Source organism: Miniopterus schreibersii, assembly GCF_964146895.1.
Source record: "Miniopterus schreibersii genome assembly, chromosome: 14".
In the NCBI taxonomy this organism is placed as follows: Eukaryota; Metazoa; Chordata; class Mammalia; order Chiroptera; family Miniopteridae; genus Miniopterus; species Miniopterus schreibersii.
Window position 1 is genome coordinate 47,293,191 of NC_138114.1, and position 20,861 is coordinate 47,314,051.

Sequence of the window (20,861 nt, forward strand, 5' to 3'; positions counted from 1 at the left end):
CAAAATCATTCCAAGCCGCCACAAATGGTGCTGTTTGTGTAGAAAGATGTTTCTGTACCGGATAATTAAAGGCTGCGGCTGCTCTCAAATAATATGCCTGGATTATCCAAGTAAAACATTCAAAATCATTAAGAACCTTTTTACTAATGAAATGTGGTAATTCAAGGAAAAAACTATTACTCAAATAATAAATAAAAATGGCCCCAAAGATCTGGCCATCTCCTCTACGTTAAAAATATCAAATTTGTAGAATCTTTAAAGTTTTTTCTAATTATAACTCTTAATTAGTAATTTATAAAAAGTGTAAGGTGCCAAGCCCAAGCAAGTTAAAATATTTTAAATATGGAATTGAAGTCAACTGAGAACATAGTGCTTCATTACCACTGTGGCCCTAAAAGCTTTTCCTCCCCTAAATGTGATCCCTACAGCCGTTACCTCTATAAAGTAAAATCCAAGCTTATGAATAAAGTCCATGGGGAATACTATCTTTCTGGTGACTGAAGTCATTACTGAAAATACTTTTCCATGAAAACATTTACTAAGAACCCCCCAAATTAATTTCACTGCTGGAGGTGATGTAAGAATATGCATACGCACACATGCATATATCCGTTATGCTGGCCATTTTCATATTTAAACCCCATAAAAACATTTTTAATGAGCATTGGCCTAAAATTTCCATTTTAGATTAGTTATTTAATCTGTGTTGGAGAGATCAAGATTCACAAATAAATGATATAATCTCACTTAAAAAACCAGTGCAATCTAAACTTTTGGTTATCTGACGTCCTGAATAAACAGCTCAGATAAACATCACCATGCAAACTTTCCTCCAGCTTTTATTGGGTGATTATCTAGGCCCTCTGAATCATTATCTTGAGAGTAAAATGCTGAATTATTTGTATTGGAGTTTCATGAAATTATATGAAAGGCACAGTTATAAATCCTAAAAACCAAGACACGGTGCAGCGAATTTAAGGTTAATTTTTAATTTATATATACATATCAAATAAAAGCTTTTGCTCATAAAAATATGCTCCACATTAAATAATTTTAAAGACAAATAATTATTTATATATAATGCTTTCAATCTAATTATCCATTATAATGAATCCTACTGGTCCCTGAATCTGCCTTTATTTCCTCTGTTAAGGCTGGATGCAGAATATAACTACCCCCATTGGCAGGGGCAAAAATCAAGGGTCCTAGGGAGACCAGTCTCCGTGATCACTGATGATGCGGAGAGGCACTCAGCACCATGAACAGGTTATTCAAGTGTAGATAAGAAAATAAGCTGTATGAGTGACCTTCGTGAGGTTTTTCACATAAAGTATATTTCATATATCATTAAAGATTTAACTACTAACAAGTTACACCTAAGTTACTTAACTACTACTGAGTCCTTCGAGGTAACAGTCAATATCCAGCTTCCAATTTCCATTCTTTAAAACATTTCTCCATTGTGCTCCTAGACTTCCAGGTGCCAACATTCACGGTGGGTATGATGTTCTTGGGCCTGAGCCACTGAACAAAACGTTTCATTTCTAGGTAGCTGCTGTGTTCACTATAAGGAATTCCTAGAACACAAAAGAAAAGATTGCCTACTAAAAAAGTCAAATTAATAAAAAAAATTCACAAGCCCAAAATAAAATAATAGAGAAAAGGAAAGTGATCCCAAGTATTTTTGTCAGAAACTCCTCGATGTTTTATTTTTTGATAATAAAATTTATCTTTTACGAAAAATAAAGATTAAAACATTAAAATGTTAAAACTTTGAACATTAAAAAATTCTATTACTTTTATATGTAGACAATACTATGCATTTCTATAGATTCGTATTTATAATCAGGCTTTTCTTTTTAAATAATTCTTTCCTTTAAACACTCTGCTCAGCTATGAATTGCGAGAAAATCCTAAAAGAAATATGAGTAAAATTTGAAGAACAAACAGGAGACACTTCATTTCTGGAGTAAGAAAGCAGATTCCAGTCCTCAAGCTTTGCACATACAGAAAACAAGCAAAAAATGAATAAAATAAATAAGTAAATAAATATTAAACCCTAACAAAATCCCTCATCTTCTCTACTAAGGATCAAGTACCGCAGAAACAGGGAGGAAGGGTCCTGTTCTGAGTAAAGCAGGGTCTTCAGAGGCTGAGAGTCAGTCACTGGACTAGTGACATATCAACAATGTTCCCAGCAGCCATTACTGTAGTAAGTCCATTCTGAGGACAACGGTAAACCTCCTCCAAGAGATGAAAACATTCAAGTCAAGCTTGGAACTCCGGCTGCAGCTATCTCTAGCCACTGTTTTCCTGCTCTCAGGGGCACAGCGCCATCGAAATCTGCAGCGCACAACTGTGCCCCCTGCCCCGTTTCAAGTAGTTCCAAAATCTCCCCTACATGTCACTGATCCCTCAAGCAACACGATCTGTATCAGTCAAAGTCTATCTGCTACGTTGTATCAGCTGATGATGTACTAGAGAAGCAGGTACACGTTCGCAGAGCGATCTGAAACTCTTGAAGCATTAGAGTCTTTTGTGCCTCTTTCTCCTGCATCTTTAATTTTATGGCTCTTCTAAAAAATGTGATTACAAACATTAAAAGTGAGGAAATTTAATAATTGTACCATATATTGAAATCTTTCCTTTGGTCTGAGGTACAACATCTGCTATACTCGTCAACTTGTTAGAATGTGTCCATCCTGTAGGTCGAAAAGCCAGAATCTGCTCATATCTCCCATGATACTTCTTCAAATGACTCTGTAGACCCTGTTAAATAAAAATAGGACATCAATCTAATGGTCAGGGGAGATGGGTTCTGAGGAATAAAACAACAATTACAGGTGTTACACTGACATGGTCACAGGAAGTTTCACTTGGTAAATTTCAGCCTGTGACAATCTAGTGCAGCAATTTTCAACCAGTGGCCGCAAGAATGTTTAAAACATGCAACACCCGATTATTCAATCAGGGGCACTGACCTCCTTTCCCTTAGATTGTCAGATAAAAAAATGACAACAGCCAACACAACAGCTGTCTGGTGTGAATGAAATCAAGACTACACTTATTTTTTGTCGGATGGGCAAAAAATATGTTTCTTGGTGTGCCGCATAACTGTAGTAATCAGTTTGTGTGCCATGAGATGAAAAAGATTGAAAATTGCTGATCTAATGCCTTGCTTCCAAAAAATAAAATAAAATCACTGAAAAAATATATTTTCACCTTTACTTATCTAAAGTTAAGCATGCTGAAGTACAGTCTGAAAAAAATAACTAAGATGGGACAACTTTAAACATAAGTAATTATATGTTCAAAAATTACAATTCAGATAGCCACCAAAAAAGTCATCTCTCCAAATCCTACCACTATTAAGAAATTAATATTAGAAATACAAATATTATCACTGATAAACATCAACCCAAAAATATCCCCGTGCATGGACAGAGGGTTGACAGAAGAATAGAAAGACAAACACTTTTTCTTTTTTTTACAAATACTTTCATATACTCAACACAGACATATATTTTAAAGATGCACAGTGGCACTCTCTCATGTATTGCTCTTTTCCACCTTTAAATATGAGCTAGAATAATATTAAAACTTTTTATGCTGGTACAACTGGAAGTAATATGCTTCCCTAACTAACCAGAAGTAGAATATAAAACTTTCCAAACCAAAGTCATTGTAAGTGATGCCATTTGATAAAATCCTTAGAAAATCACTAACCAGAGTTCAATCTTTGAAAGATAAAAGAAGTCCAGTTAAGAGATAATAATGGCACAAGGGATACAAAAAGGATACCAAAGAAAGTCTAACACTCTTGGTCTTAAGACTAAACCCAGAGTTTCAAAGGCTTGGTGTAAATATGTAATAAAATTCTAGTTTTATTCAAAATAATAAAAAATCAAAACTGCTCATAATATCATCTTGGATTTCCAAGTCTCCTTCTTCCTTAATCATATACACTCTGAACTATGAAAGTGTCCTAAGAGATGCTGGAATCCATTCATCCATCTACCTATTGACTCATCCAGTAGGTATCTGTCCCAGCTTCAGTGCCAGGTGCTGGTGTGGGGCTGGCAGATGAGAGAAGCACCTTCACTTCTGGAAGCGTACAGCCTGGGGGGGAGACAGTCAAGAAACCCCACCTTCTGGGTCTTTTTTAATGGAAACTATCTGCCCTTTCTTAACTTTCCCTAAGACTCATCATCTAACACACCATTGGCACCTAGGAGCCTTAGAGTTTGACCTTTTCACAAAGAACTCAATTTTTAGTGTAAGTTTAGAAATGGGATTTAGAAATAGGATTGTTGAGTTAAAGGATTTACCCCTAATTTCTACTACTATCCAAGTGGATGAGAGTGCCAATTTCTCTGAATGTCAGCATAGAAATATTACCTTTAAAAAATGCGAATTTGGTAAAAGACAAACATAGCATAGTTATTTTACATGTTTTATTACTAGTAAGACGCTAAACATTTATTATGTTTATCAGGCATTTGTATTTCACTAATGAATTAATAATAATCCTTTCATTTCTCTTGTTTATCGAACAATGACTTTTTATTAATCTGAAGTCAATACAGGAATACCTACCATTAAACGGTCATATTTCTTACCAACTACTACCCCCCTCCCCCCAAAAAAGGTTAAGTTATGGATATATAAGTAAGTTTTCACTACACTAGCCCTGGCTTTGCAAATTTTCAAGTTTTTTGTCTTGCTTAGTCTAGGGTCTAGCTGATGCAGTGCGACTCGCTCAATTACTAATCCTAGTCCCCTTGTCCTCACAAAGAAAAGGAAGTAACAGGAAACCGAGGTTTAGAGCAATTACAAACGTAATACCATAAACTGAGAACCCAACTTTCAATACAGGTCATCAGACTTATCCATTCCTATGTGTCTCTGCAAAAACGCTCAGGAGAATTAAATGAGAATTTCTGCTTTTCATGAGACAAATTAGAGTTACCACAAAAACGTATTAACCTGTGCCACAAACAAAAACATGCTATTATCCTATCAGCCAAACACAGAAAAGATTGCCAACAGCCACTTGTCATTAATTCACCACAATTGGAGACCTACTATTATGAGGAATTTTTATTAAGGTACTCAAAGTGCCTGATCTATGACTTGTCTGTTTATTGGTAACCAGTTTGTGACAAAAATGCTTTCGGTATATGCCACTAGAATTACTTCTTCAGTTCAAAAATAATCATCTGTAAGATTGTTACAATGTTTTACCATATTTAGTCACTTGGGTGGCAGTCAACTCCACATAATGCACATAAAATTGGGATGTTGAACTAGGTAGCAAGAATGGTATTATTTAGTTTTTACGGCTTTCAAGCATGCCTTACTTAGAAACCCTGGAAATTGTATCAGGTTATATTTTCACAAAAAGTAATTAGTTCTGACGCAACAAAACCATTTCTGGCTAGTAAAAAAAATGGCTTTAAGTACTAAGTACAATATAGCTTCATGGTAAACATCAACTTCTCCTCTAACTGTGTTTTGAAGATAAGAAATCGTCAAAAATGTCATGAACATCTGGTCACTTTATTGGAGGAAGGGGAAGGTCTCCTGAAGGTGATACAAACAACAGATGACAAATACAGAAAAAGTAGACAATGTTTCAGATCATTTCTTTTTCCAAAACACTAGCCCCAAAAAACAACAACAAGAAAAAAACAGTATCAAAATGAATACTTCTGAGTCACTAAAACTGATCTGAATTCCTATCATAAAAGTGGCACTTGAGTTTGGAGTTGTTTGAAGATTAAATTCTCAGTTAAGTTTGGACTTGTAAACATATGATCTCTAAAAGGCGGCAATGCGTATCAGTGCAAACAGTCTGTAAAAGCTGTAGGCTGCAAGGGAATTGCCGAAGAGGAAGAGGCGACCCTTTTCCTGTTTAAGGCTAATGACTCCCTCTGGGTTTCCAGGTCCTTCTCAGAAACTTTACTTCGTTAATTATTCCCTTCTCTCATGCATTTGTTTCCTCCCTTATGCCAGTTCTCTAGTTCCTAAGCTCCTGGTGGGCATGTGAATTACAATACAGAGATGCACACACAAAAAACTAAAAATATTTAAAATTCCCCTTAAAAGATTTTCTAGGGCAAATTTACTACAGGCGATGACTTCATTGTAACTGAATCCCACTACATTAAATGCGGGCAAATGGAATTCTACTTTTACGGTCATCAGAGCACCTTTTCTAGTTCCTCCTAAAGACGTGTCTCTTGGATGCTTACCTTAAAATTAATTTGCATCATTGGAAGAAGGTGAACCAGTGAACCACACATGTCTGTAGTGATGAAGGAATTAATTTCTGGTATATTGAGGCACTGTAAGGTTTTATATTTTTCTTGGGACATGCCCACTTTTGAACCTAAAACATCAGCAATGGCTATAGGCGAAGAAAAAGGTTAAAAATAGTAAAATTTAAAATAAGAATTTACCAAATAAAAAGAAATTCAAAACATTCACGCTTTTACCATAACATCTCAAAAAGGCTGAATAATTTTGTTGTTTAAATGTGTGGAATAAGTTGTGAGAAAACCAAAGAATTTATTTTTAAAAACCTAGTATTTAAGAACTACAAAATATGTCTAGAAAGGGGTAGAAGAAGGGAAGAAACCAAATTTGGAGGAGTTAAAACCCTGGCTTCCTCACTTCATATCTTAATGTTTGACCTTATGTGACCATAGATAAGAAGAAATGGAAAGTACTTCAAAAAACAGTTCAGTACTATTTAGATAAACTACAGTTACATATCCAGAAATCATTTAGGAACAAAAATTAAAACTATTGTCTAAGATAATTAACTGATGGTCAGCATCAAAGAATGCAGCGACACAACTATATACTAGACATCTTCAAAGTTTATTAAAATATGAACAGAGCATGGGCATTTGCTCTATAAACATTTTGTAGATATAAAGGCTACCATAAACACATATCAAATGTTTCCATTCGGTTAAGCCTTTCAAAGTTTAAATGATTCGGACTCTATCAAATTTTCCTTCAACTTCAAAGGTAATGCTGAACCATTTCAGGAAATAAATACCAAGCACAAGAATAGAGACCGAAAGGGCTTTATGCAAAAAGAAGCTGATCTTTATAATATATTAATGTAAATTAGATACAGCTAACACTCACCTAGGAAGACTTTCTCTTTTCCAATAGAATAAGTGCCACAGACAACAAGAGTACGTGGGTTTAGAGTTACAGCCTCAAAGGCAGTGTTGATGGCAAACTGGATAACCTCTTGCTGAGACGGAAAGCAGTATTCTGGGCTGCAATATCTGGAATATGGAAATATGGTACTTATAAAAAGAGCAACAAGAAAGCCACAGCATTAAATTGGATGCTATTTTAGAAAATAAGCTTTAGCAAAACTGCATACAACAGCAGTATAATATATTAACACCAGCGCAGGTTATCGCACTTCCTGTGGGTAAAATATTTGTTACCGGCTATTGATAATTCATGATGGGATTATGCATTTTCAGTATACTTTTCTCATTATGTTTCTTTTATCACCTTCAAATAAGGAAATGCCTTTTTTCCCCTTCAAGAATATTTTGAGCCAGCCAGCTATTTTAGCTCTGAATTATAAACCTCAATCTTTTTTTTTTTAACCCCAATCACTAGCAAAGAAAAATCTATTGATAGGGATTATCTCTGAACTAAAGAATTCTGCTACGGTAAAAAAATAATTATTAAAATGATGAAATGAAACATGAATTTAACAAAGTAGTTTTAAACTGTTAATATTCACATGGTCATCTTCTCTTCTTAGGAGATACAGAAATATATACAGTGTTACAGGAATGTACCAAATCCAGGTGGGGCTACCTCAAAACAATAATGTCCAATGAAAAGCTAACCCTCAAACTACTATCTATATATATTGAGATGAACATTAAGTAGTTTTTCACTATAAAAGTCAAAGTACAAATACCAAAAGAATGTATTTTTTTCCAATTTTCAAAACTTTTCGTTGGTCAGCCATTAGAATAGAGAAAAATCTTAATCCTTTCTCCTATAGAAACACACAAAGAAATTCACAATTGTATGCAGAATAGTGCTAAGTAACAAGAAACTTTTTTTAAGACTTATTATTTTAATTTATCTGATGTTTAAAGCATATAAAAAGGAATGGAAAAATAGCTAGTGTTCGCAAACAGGATGTAGAAAGACCATCTTTTTCTAAAATATGTCACCCAAACTCCTTCTCTTTGAAATAGGTTGAAATAGGTAACATAATTTCTAACAAATTGGTGAGGTATTTTAATCTATAATAAAAAGATGAAGGCTTATACCATTACGTTATAGCACCTAATAATAATTCAAAGTTGTCACTTATAAATTACCTTAAGAAAAAAACAAATTCTGAATACTCAGAAACAGAGTCATATTTTGGCCTCAGTTTTCTCCTCACAGTTATACTTTGTAGTTACAGACAGTTGAAAGGGTAACCTAAAAGGGTGTTTTCCTAACAGCTGCATCCCAATTTTGATTCGTTGTTTCAGTAGTAGGATTCTCACATAAACCATATTTCAAAAGGAAATTATTTTTTAAAAAATTGAGCTGTAGTCAGTTAAGACATGTAATCCCAAATTTGTCCTTAAGCAAGCATGGTTTTTATTTCAAACAGCACCCCTCTGATAAGTAGCTGTCAGATGATAACTGACAAAAGGTCATAGTTTGGATTACCTAGGCAAACGCTCAAATTATTCCTAACCTACATGGCACTGCCGTCGGTGGGAAAGGGAGGCGCACAAGCAGCTCGCTTACGTGGTGTCTAAGTAGAGCGTGTGCACTCTCCGGCCAGCGAGAAGAGAACGCTCCATGGAGGGATCGGCTCGGAAGTCCCCGGTGTGCAGCACGGCGTTACCATTCGGAAGACAGAAAAGGATCATGACAGCGCCTGGGCAGCTGAACACAAACATTGCAGAGAACCGTCTTAACACAGGCAAGCACCTCAAGGAAGCATACTTATCCCAGTATCAAGTGAAGACACTTCGGCAGCTGACGGCGACGACAGAGCGCTGTGCGACAGAGGAAGTGTAGCTCTTCAATTAAGGAAGTTTACATCAGAAAAAACACACACACAGAAACTGGTGTGCCAGAAGGCAGGCCTGGTTTCTCAAACTCCACATCCCCAAGGAAGGCCCATCCTTAGGACTAGCCCTTGAAGAGGAGTTCTGAGCGCTTGGAACAGTCTGCTGCTGAGAGTGCATTATGTACGCCCGAGGCCTGGGCCACGTGTTACTAGTGTGATCAAACAGCTTAGGCCAATACTGTGATCTCTGGCGAACAGTTTTTGCTCAGGGGACTAGAGCCTGAGTAGCTGAGGTCAGTCACATGGTGCTGAGTGCCTATATGACCCCCAGTAAAAAGGACAAGGCTCCGGTGAGCTTCTCTGGGTGGCAACATCTCATAGGTGCTATTACACATGGCTCCTGGGAGAACTGGGCACATCTGTGCTACGCACTAGAAGATGACACCTGTGCACTTGTGCCTGGCTTCTCCTGGGTCCACCCCGTTTGCCTTTTCCCTTGGCTGACTTTAATCTATATTTCTTCCTCGTTGTAAGTTGTACATGTTTGGCAGCTTTGCTGAGTCCTGTAAGTCCTTCTCAGGAGCCACTGAGTCTAAAGGACCCCTGATACAATGGGGTTTAGAAATTCTGCCAAAACACAAGAACTTTCATTTTGAATTCTAAGAAAACACAGGAAATAATTACATTTGTAATTAAAACCTTCTTCTTACCTCCTTGCTCCAAAACTTCAGACCCCAATTATTTTACTGGGGAATTCTATCAAACACTTCAGGAAAAAATATTACCAATTCTATACAACCAACTTTCAGAAAAGAGAGGAGGAATGAACACTTCATGAGGCCAGCATTACCCTGATAGCAAAACCAGACAAAGCGTTATAAAAAAAAATAAAGACCAATATCCATCACAAAACCAGACATAAAATTTCATTAGCATATCAAGTCCAGCAATGTATTCTTTAAAGGGGTAAAACATGAAGACCAAGTGGGGTTTATCCCAGCAATGCAAGGCTGGCTTAACATTCAAAAAGTACACCACTGTAATTTTTACCATGTTAACATTATAAAGGGGAAAAATCATATGATCATCTTGATACCAAAGAAGCATTTCACAAAATTCAACACCTATTCATGATTATGAATGCTCAGGAGACTAGGAACAGATGGGAACTTCCTCAACCTGATAAAAGGCACCTGTGAAAAATCTACTGCTAACATCATTTTTAATGGAGGAAGAGTGAAAGCTTTTCCTCTTAAGATCAAAAACAAGGTGGCATGTCTGCTCTAACCATTCCTAGTCAACACTGTACTGAAGGTCTGGGCCACAACAATAAACAAGAGGGAAAAAAGCACTCCAAATGGAAAGTAAGAAGCAAACCAAAATTTCCTTTATTTACAGATGACATGATTGGATATGCAGAAAATTTTCAAGAATCTACGAAAAACCTATTATAACTAATGAACAAATGTAGCAAGATCTTGAGATACAAAGTCAATAAACAAAAATCAGTTGTCCATCAAGAAGTAAGTGGATAAACAAACTGTCAGGTGTCCATACAACAGACACTACTCAGTAATAAAAAGGAACACAATTGCATAGATGAATCTCAAAAACATGACGAGCGACAGAAACCAGACATAAAAGAGTAGATGCCGTGTAATTTCATTTAGATGAATCCCTAGGAAAGACAAATCTAATCCATTGTGATACAAAACAGAACAAATGGTGGGGCTGGGGATTCACTGAGCAAGAACACAAAGAAACCTTTGGGAAAGGAAACACATTTCTGTATTTTTATTGCGGCAGAAATTAAATGGGTGTGTACTTTTGCCAAAATTCAGCAAACACTTAAAATTGGTCCATTTTATTTACCTCAATAAAGTTGACTTAAAAAAAAAAAAGAGAGAACTTGAGTTGTAATTGGTAATTAAAAAAAGAACAGCAAAGTTCGCAGACGACAACTTAAAGGCGACCTGAAGAAAGAGCACTGGCCTCGATTTTAGGAGACCTCAATTTAGACTTAATTTTAAATCTCTATGATCTCTCAGGTACATGAGGCTAGCACTCTATGAAAGGTAGAAAGAAGAAAGTCAACAGCTGCCATTTTTGCAATGTAAATAGTGACAGTACTTTACATTTTTAAATATGAGGAAAAGGGGTGGGACATCTGTAATACTGTCAACAATAAATTTTTAAAAAGTGAGGAAAAGAGGGAAACCATTTCCCAAAAAAAACACCCTTTAATACTTACTGATTGGCATCAAGCAAAACAACTTTGACGTCATTCACTATGCATTCGGTGTCCATTGGTAATGGATGGATATACTGCTCCTCCACGTGAAGTTTGCTCTTCAACAAATTGCCAGTTATCTGCAAAACACAATGTGCTTATTGGTGATCCAGTAAAACACTAAATAAGTATTTTATTTCATATCCTGGTTAGAGCCCAAGTATCTTAATAATCTTGTGTTCTCCCCCTTAAATCCGGTGTAAACATTCCAAAATGCCAGGAAGATGGCTGTGTCATGCTCTGCTTAAATACTGTCACCAGCTCTCTCTTACCTGTGAAAAGTCCATCCCTGGCGTGATATACAAAACCCTTCATGATCTGGCCCCTGCCCATTTATGCAGGTTTATCTCCTATTTCCCTATCTTGTGTCTAGCGATTCTGAAATACTTGAAGTGCCTGGAATGGGTCTGTTTCTCAGGTGTCTGCCTTTATATAACAAACTCCACTCTCTACCTGGAATGCTCTCTCCTCTCTCCTCTGCCTGGTCCTGGAACCAAACAGATCTGTGTTCAACTTCTGGCTTCATTACTAGCCCTGACTGGGGGCACATCACTTAACCTCTTCAAGCTTCAGTTACTTCATCAATATAAAGAAGATAACTCAAGAACGCTGTGAGAATTAAATCAAATTCTACCAAAGCCTGTAGCAGTAGGCAATAAAATGTTCACCTTTCAATAATTAGTTCAAACTATTTTTTGCATCACGAAACCCTCTCTAACCTTAGCTTGGGACAGAGTAAAGCATTCCTTTCTCCCTACTTCCTGGCACTCCATTCACTTTTCTACTGCAATACTGATCCCATTGGGTATTATTTGTGAACACATCCCTTAAGGGTGTAAGCTCCTTTAAATTAGGTACTTGGCCTTGATTTTTTAGGCACTCAGTTAATGTTTACTAAACAAAACTTAGATTTTTCTTTAGTACACTGTGAAGTAGTTTATTATTTCCACATACTAAAGCATATTTTTTTTTAAAACTTTTGTAACTATTGAAAATAACACATTCAATTCTAGAATATCAACATAGAATCTGTTTTCTCATATCTTGTCTAGTAGATTGATAGATCTTACAATTTTAATTATTCCTTTTTAACCAAATTGCTTAGAAATTCACTGCATTCTACAAATGCATAATTTAGAATACTAAAACTCACCTCACTACAGTAAATGGGAAATGTGAAGTTTTTAGACAATCCAGCATAGTGATCAGAATGAAAATGCGTGAGGAAATAGGCCGTGCAACCTTCAACCATGCCATACTGGAAGGCGTCAACGGTAAAGCCGGTTCCTGCAATGAGAACACCAACACAGCTGCTTGAGCAACGCCAACCAAGAAAAAGATAACTCAACTTGATTACAAATACTGAACCCTCGAATGTCTTCACATCTCACTTCTAAGTTAACTTTGCAATTTAATTTAAAACTTACGCCAGGTTAGTCAGCAAAAGGTACTAGATACTAGATGATACTAGAGATACTAGAGATGAAAATGAGTCTTGTAAGTTTCCACTAAATATCCCAGTATATGCTTTTTTAAATGAATAATTATATGAAAAAATCAAAATACTAAACTACAAACCAATAACTTCTTTGTTTTACTTTGAGTATTATTTCTTGGAATATTTTCCCGATACTTACTAGTCACCTAAATTCCTTTACTGCTGCAAAATAGCCAAAGGAGAATGCTAACTCTTCCAAAACATGAATGCTAAGGTGGCAAAAATGATTGAAGGCCCCAAATAATCTTACATATTACAATGGTTTGAGGTCCTCCAAAGGGCCACAGTACAATAACAGATAAAAAGTACGTCAGTACTATTTGAATTTCATTGTGAGGAGTGGGAAAGAGGGAGGGAAACAAACACACAAAATGCCTAAAATGTCTCTCTAGAGGAGCAATTAAAAAAAAAGTTAAAAAGGCTGAGCTGTTCTAAAATGTGTTCATGAAAAAAATACCCAATTATATGCAAGTAAATAAGCAAATAATTCTATTGAGACTTATCAACACATGGTATACTAGTTTAGACTGGTTTAAAGTACAGAAATGTCAATCAAAATAATTATTAAAAGCAAAACTAGAGCTATGATGGACAAAAATGCTATTCTCTACATAAATATTTTGAACAAATTATAGCTCTAAATCATCAATAGAGCACTTGAAAAATCTTTTTGAAACCAAGTGTATTTCGGCAGTTTTCTTTTATATTCTTTTCATAAGAGTTACTGGTTCCTTCAATATAAAAATTCATTTCACCAGACATTTTCCCACTAACTCACCTATGAAGACATGAAAAATCACAAGCATATGAAAAAGCTGAGAAACTAAGTTATGATGTGGTTTAAAAATGTTTGGCATTTATGACGACCTATATAACCTGTGACATTGTCCTTCTTTGAAGCTATTTAGTGCTTTGCAGTTCTCCTCAGAGATGCTTAGAGACTGTCTTTTATTATAGTTATTTTATAGGGAGCGTTTCCTCCTCCTGTATTAATCTGATCTTCACTAGTCTTTGTCAAATCTATAACACCCACCTAACTAGTACAGTATCATGTACATAGAATATGTTGAATAAAACTTCACCGAATGGAGCAAAAAAGGTTAAACACACACACACAAAAATCTACGTAACAAGTCAGTGAAGTATCGTAGGAAATACATACACAAAACTGTTTCATGCAAACACACACACTGGGCAATGAACGTGAAATTTTAAAAAGCTGACTCTCTGTAGATACAATAAGCGTTGATATTTCAGCTTACCAGGTATTTTCTTATAGAATGGACATGTCCTTCTTAATTCTGCAGCAGATGAGTCTGGGATCTTCCTGTGGCCTCTCTGCAGCCCACCACCAGCTGACTTTATGAAACCTTTGTCTTTGCTTAAATTGACTGCTCCAGCTTTCGTCTTGTTAACAAGGTAATTTGACCTCTTCTGAGGTGTTCCTAACGGTTGTGAGTCTGACTTTTTAAGTCTCTTTCTTTGATGCTGTGCCCTCTTACTAGGTTCCACAGATTGCCAATTCTCATTCAAATCCTTGGCATCAAATTCTGAATCACTTAAAGATTTTTCTGCTTTCCTCTTGCACTGCCCGGACCTCTTTTTATTAGGACTTACAACTGGATTTAAGTTCATCCCTTCTAATGTACTTTCCCCCATCACTTTCTCTTCTTTTCTTTTAGGTGGTAGACCAAAATACACACCTATATCCATTTGCTTCATTACCTTGGTAGAAGGCTGTGTAGCATTACACTGAGAACCGGACGGCACCATTTTCAGAGACTTAGGAGAAGTAGGTGTGCTCGAAGCTGTCTCTGTATTTAAAACTGCAACTTGACTGTCTAGCATACCACCTAATGCCTTTCTGCAGGAACATGCTGAGTTAGTACTATTCTTCGCACTGAAGTTTTTACTTGATAATTCTTTAATTTTACTTTGGCTTGGATGGAAAGAAAGGCACCCTCCTCGGGCCTGGCTTTCAAAAGGTTTTGACATTTTACTCTTAAGTAATGGAAGAGAAAATTGATTGTAAACAGCTGATTCTTCAATTATCTGTTTCTGTTTATTTGATGGAGATGAGTGCAATTCTGGCTCATCAGGTTTTGCTTTAGTGGCTTGATAACTAGCAGCAGCAAGCCCTCCTGCTAATGCAGGTGGAAACAAGAAATTAGCAGCATATACTGGATCATGATACAAAATGATGTTATCATTTTTTAAAAGAAGTTCAGAAGAATCATTCAGAGTGTAGTATTTATACAATCCTTCATTGTATTTATCTTGAGTTAAGAAGCTCTTCATTTCGGGGCCGCTCTCCTCCTGATCCCTCAGTAAGGGACAGTGGGCTTTTTTAAACAAAGGACAGCTATTGTCATCTTCTTCTAGGTTGTCATCTTTAGAGCTTTCTGTAAAAAACAGTTCCTGCTGTGAATCATCCAGCTTTTCATCTATATCGTACGTTTCTTCATCACTTTGAAGAGGAGAATAGGAGATTTCACAGTCGCTCAAGTCATTTTCTGGCCATGGCAAATTTGTGTGTTCTGAGTTGTTTTGGCTTTCTAAATTTTCAGCAAGAGGCAAACCAACTCCTACCAGTTTGTCATTATTAACACATTGTACAAACTGTGGGGCTTGTTGGGAAGATTGGATATTTGCCGAAGAGGAAATCTTTTTCTTCGTTTCAGTTGGGGACTGAGATTTTCCTAGACACTGTGTCACCAACAAGGGATCAACTGAAACATTTTTTAAGTTCTCAGTTTGTTTTTGATATGGAGACCATTTTTCCTCAAGGCTACAAAGAAAGCCTGAATCAGTCGCACTGAAACTGGCCCCTGCCCCATGGGATGGACTGCTAAAAGGACTATTACCAGCCCTACTTTGAGCTAGCAGGAAGTGAGTGTACCTCTTGTAATGAGAAGGAATTGTTGAGGTACACAGAAGACCATCAGGACACTCTGAAAATTGTAATAAAGAAAAAAAGTATTACAGTCTCATAGCACAGACTAAGTTTTGACAGTATTAGCATCATAAATTAACACGTACATGTAAAATCATCAGCCCTACTTTGAGGCCTTAGGACAACTATCTTTACACAAATCAAAAGATCAGCATAAAATAACAGTAATCCAGTCTGTTTTTGCAAGGTGCTAGTTATTATTTTTAAGTCAAACAAATATGAGCTCCTTCAAAATCCATGTCCTGCTTGCATTACTTATTTCTTAATTGGGTGCTACAAACTGACACCATCAGTTGCACTTGTTCACTATTGCTCAGGCAATAAAGAATAAAGAAGATTGATCTCTCTCTCACAGAAGTTCTACTCCAAATTTTTTTTATGGAGCAATACAGATTTAGTAGCCAATTAGCTTCCATTATTTAATAATAACAACCTTAATTAGTTAGAGCTGTTCATACCCTGGACAATTTAGATTCTGTTCTAAGATTTGAAATTCAGTTTGATTTACTGGTTAATAATAATACGGAAACTATTCCCCATCATACCATTGCGATTGAGTACCATTCTGTAAACCATCTTGGCATATCCCCAAGTATGTTTATTTCCTGGTTTATAAAAATAATGATCCCTTCTTCCCCTCAAAAAGGATGTTACATTAAACTAGAAGACTTCGTTGCTTAAAACTTAACTGAAAACCGCCTCAAAAAGTATTTGTTATAGAACAGAGTTCAATTCAAGAAGAGTCCGTCTGAGACTATTCAAAAGAGTTTAGTCAGTAAAAAAAGAAAGAAGAATCTCTTTGAGGTGGTTTCATCTATAAGACATTTCACCCTGAGGTGTTCACCATGGGACTCCAACTTCCATTTCTGGTTTTCAGGCCACTTAAAAGCAAATTACTAGCATTTGATAAGGCTTTCATTTGCTATACTTTTATAAGAAAGGCTGATCCCAAATTTTAAGAGTTCTTTTGCATCTTCATGGAGAACTTTAAAATGACAGAGGTTAATAATAAAATGGTTTCTGGATCATACTTAACATGAAAGCCATGCTGAGTATTATTTTTACTTTACTGAATTTTAATTCTTTGAGATTTAAAAATCACTGTACCATATATATGATAACTTTAAAACATACAAATCAACACAACCCATTTTCCAAATACTCCAAGTTGGATTTTCTACATTTTAAACATTACATTTATTAGATGTTTTAAAAGACAAAAACATAGCTTTACTTCAGTTACCAATTGTTACATTTTTATTAGAACTTTAGTAACCTGAGACTCCTTCCCAGTTCCACTTCCTGTACATTAGCATGATGCATCCAACACAACCACATTTAGAAGACTCGATTATATTCATAATTCTCTAAAAGTCTGCTTCATAAAAGATAACAAAACGAACAAGTTGTTTAACTTTTCAGAACCCTCATCTATAAAATGTCAATACCACTACCTCATGCAGTTGTTGTGAGAGTCAAGCAAGTAAACCGAGTGAAGGTAGCTAATGTGTGCTCAATTAGCGTTTATGGAAAACAACTGAGATGTTTAGGGGCTTTTATGAAATAAAATGCATTTAGACTGCTTTCAGGTTTGCAGCATTCTTTACAATTATACCATTGGCTGTTCTCTTTTTACCCTTCTCAAGAAAGGTACACATGCATTACCTTGATTGCTTCTAGGTTTAAGTCACTTACACCTCTAGCGTCTCATCTGTCTTTTGGTTTAATGCTTCCCTTGCCTGTTTCACTGGACCGATGTTTGGCCTACAGCGGGCCTATTTAAAAACCACTGTCTTTTTTGTAATCTTACCTGTTTCAGAGGCTGGTGGAGAATCCAAACACTCAAAAACATGCCATCGAGGTGTCTGGCCTATCAAGGAGGAAAAAGGCACCTGGCAGTTTGGGCAGTATCCCTCGTGAACTGGTCGTGTCTTTGGAGACACCTGTTTGTTTTTGTGAGTCCTACAGTGCTTTCCTGGAGTGGTCTTGCCTTGGGACTGCTGGTTGCCATCGCCACAACTAGAACTCTGACTAGAAACTGTGGAAGTCTGACTGTCTGTTTCTCCAAGGCACGTTTCGGGGTCCTTTGCCTTCTCTTTAGCTCCCACAGCTCTTTTATTTCTGTTTCGTTTTGACTGGCATTTTCCGTCTGTTGCTTTTTCAACAGATTTTGGAATGTTCTGAGAGCAACTACTTGGATGCCCCGGTTTTGGTTTTCTTCTGGATTTGTATTCCCAGATGTCTTCTTCCGAAAAAGTATCTTCCAACATGGCAAATAGATTTTTATCATCAAAGCAGCACTAATCTAAATTAAATTGAGAGTCTACTTCTTGTTACAAAAGTTCAAAATGGAATTATTTTGCCGGGGGAAAAAAACAACCACCACACCACAAACCAAAATTCCCACGACCCTGAACCTGAGCAGGCCAATGACAATAAAACCACAACAATCTACCATAGGGGTAGCATCTGAGAAGTTCCCTATTTCTGTGGCTACGCTTTTTCAGGTACCTCGCCTTTTCCAGGGCTCGATTCATAAACATAATCATCAGTCATACTTGGAAAATTAAACCTTAATTTTCGAAGAGGAGTCAGAATGAGCTTTGGGAAATTGCTATAAAGCTCCTACCAGTTTCCTTTCAACTGGGCGACTGTCCTAACAGCTCACAAACCCACGCAAGTCCCGGGCAAGGGGCTCGAGCACTAGCTGGCTACCTCAATCTGCTAAACAGCACTGGGCCCCCCATAGTGAAAGACGTGTGTGACTGCCAGGAGAAGTGTGTGACTGCCAGGAGAAGGGTGTCACTGCCAGGAGAAGGGTGTCACTGCCAGGAGAAGGGTGTCACTGCCAGGAGAAGGGTGTCACTGCCAGTAAACGTAACTGCCCGTATCCATGACTCGTGGATATTCGACCGCTGCAGTTTCCTGGGTCAGTCCACCATCTTCCTCCGGCAGCAATGCACAGACACTGCACAACAGACAAACACAAATTCCTGGGTGTGAGGTCGTGCCCGCCGCGGGCCACCCTCCCAGCTCCGGGCCGCGGCGGTGGCCGGCCCTGTCCGCCGCCAGCTCAGCGCCCAGGCGCCAGGGCTCGGCCCCACGCCCGCGGCCTCCCCCGCCCGGGCAGGGAGCGAGGGGCCGCAATCACAGCCCTCCGCCTGCGGGGAGGGGACGGAAGCCGGCGCCACCGCAGCCCACCTGCCGCCGGCACCCCCGGGAGCAGCCCCAGCTGCGCCCGCTCCCTCGCGGGCCCCCTCCCGCTGCTGACACTCTATTCGCGCCCGCACTTTCCACACGCGCAGGGCGACAAATGACTGTACCTGTGTACAAGCCAAAGCCGCTGGCCGGTCACACGCCACCCCCACCCCCCACTTGGAAAAGCCTGTCCCCTGAGGATATCCCGACTCCCGTACCTGCCCGGTCTCGGCGGGCCTGCTTCCCGCCACCGGCGCCGTGTCGAATCGGCTGGTTCCGGTCTAAGAGCCGGACTTCAAAAAAAATGGGGGGGTGGAAATCTGGGCCCTTTTGTAGTCCTGCGGATTCACTGTGTTTTATTTCATGTCCTAAAAGCGACAGGGCCGGGGGCTGGTTCTCTTACAGTTTCTAGAACGCTGTCCCAGAGGCCGCTTCCTGTCGAATCTGCTGTCGCGAAAGCCCGGCCGCGGGACTTAGAAGGGGCGGGGGCGGGGGCGGCAGTTGAATTACGCGCCCGGGACCGGGAGTTGGCGATTTCTAGGAACTTGAGCGTCTGCATGCAGGTTTGCAAAAGAAACAAGTGTCTCCAGGGTGGAGGGGGGCTGGAGGACAGGGAGGTGAATGTGCGGTTGTGAAGCCGAAGGACGCAAAACGCTCCCACCCCGCCCCGGACGAGCGCTTCCCGCGCGCCCGCGGCCGCCGCCGGACGGTCCGGAGAGAACATGGCGGCCCCCGGCGCCCGGAGCCGCAGCCTCGCGGGCCTGCTGCCGGCGCAGACCTCGCTGGAGTACGCCCTGCTCGACGCCGTCACCCAGGACGAGAAGGACAGCCTGGTCTACCAGTATCTGCAGAAGGTGGACGGCTGGGAGCAGGACTTGGCGGTGCCCGAGTTTCCGGAAGGTGAGGGGCTGGGCTCGGGGTGGGGACCCCTCCGGAACCTCCCCTTCCTCGGGGGACGGCGCCCTCCCCGGAGGCGGTGGGCAAGGCGGGGGTGGCGCGGGGCGCTCGGCGGTCGGGGCGGACGGTGGGTCCCCGCGTCCCGAGCCCGGCCGCCGTGATGGACGCGCCCGGGCCCCCGCGGCCTCCTCGTCGTCCCCTGTCTGCTCGGTACCAGCCGGCGTGTGGCAGCCACTTCTCCTGTGGCGCACGGCCCCGAGCCCTTCAGGGCTGTTCCCCTAATTCCCTTCCTTATTCCTCCCCACAGCCCGTGGAGGCGCTCTGATTAGTCCCGTTTTACAGTTGAGGAAACTGAGGCACAGGGAGGCTCAGGACTTTGCCCAGGGCCTCACGATCGCTGTCTGCCAGGGTCGGACCAGAAAGACCCCCAGATTGGCCGGTTTCCCGGCCCGGCCGCCCCTCCTCCGCTCCAAGTCGTGAAACTTGCGGTTTTAAAAATCGGGCTCAATGGTGACCCGTCTCCCAGGTTGGGCTTGAACCCAGGCGCTGCCGAGTGTCTGGGGCACGAGGGGGACCGAAGTTCCCGGCAGTGCTGCTCTGTGAAGCTCGTCCTGCCCTGATGCGTGAGACCCCACTTCCCGCCTCCGGTTGGGACCGTCATGGTTTGGCCCCGGGGCGGCCCCGGGCCTCCTGGCGGGACCCTGAAACCACATGCATAGTTAATGGGCTGGGTGCGGCGGGGTTCGGTGTCCCACGGGGGGGCCGTCGGAACCTTACCTCCCACGACAGGCTTGTGTGTCTTTCCAAGCCTTTTGCTCCCTCCTTGAAAAGTGCCTATTTTTTTTTCCGTTATTACTCCGATACTGGGTTTGAAATATTGCGGAGTTCTTACCAAAGAATCGGGAGCACGGGCGCGCGTATCCCATCCAAGGAACTTTGAAAAGATGATCTACAC

The 20,861-nt window shown here is 39.7% G+C and overlaps 2 protein-coding genes across 5 annotated transcripts in view; one reads left to right on the forward strand and one right to left on the reverse strand.

Moving 5' to 3' along the window:
* Nucleotides 1-968: 968 nt before the first annotated feature.
* On the reverse strand, nucleotides 969-19,310 carry DCLRE1A (DNA cross-link repair 1A). 2 transcript variants are annotated; one of them, XM_081157642.1, is made up of 10 exons: nucleotides 19,228-19,310; nucleotides 17,622-18,779; nucleotides 14,121-15,809; nucleotides 12,514-12,647; nucleotides 11,322-11,440; nucleotides 8,803-8,943; nucleotides 7,162-7,307; nucleotides 6,255-6,409; nucleotides 2,628-2,769; nucleotides 969-1,577 (listed from the first exon to the last, which is right to left on the reverse strand). In XM_081157642.1, exons 2-10 carry the CDS (start codon nucleotides 18,079-18,081, stop codon nucleotides 1,417-1,419), a joined length of 3,147 nt encoding a protein of 1,048 aa, XP_081013768.1. In that variant the 5' UTR covers nucleotides 18,082-18,779; nucleotides 19,228-19,310; the 3' UTR covers nucleotides 969-1,416. The 2 variants fall into 2 exon arrangements, with proteins under 2 accessions (XP_081013768.1, XP_081013769.1); XM_081157643.1 differs by lacking the exon at nucleotides 19,228-19,310 and adding an exon at nucleotides 19,013-19,082.
* Nucleotides 19,300-20,861, forward strand: part of NHLRC2 (NHL repeat containing 2) — a 41,640-nt gene continuing 40,078 nt past the window's right edge. For 2 of the 3 annotated variants that reach the window (XR_014000235.1, XR_014000236.1), the window contains exon 1: nucleotides 19,545-19,909. Coding sequence is in view for 1 of the 3 variants with exons in the window: in XM_081157644.1 (XP_081013770.1) it covers nucleotides 19,732-19,909 (178 nt within the window). In the remaining 2 variants the exon portion in view is untranslated. Of the gene's footprint in view, nucleotides 19,910-20,861 lie in introns of all 3 variants that reach the window. The other variant, XM_081157644.1, reaches the window with a different exon arrangement.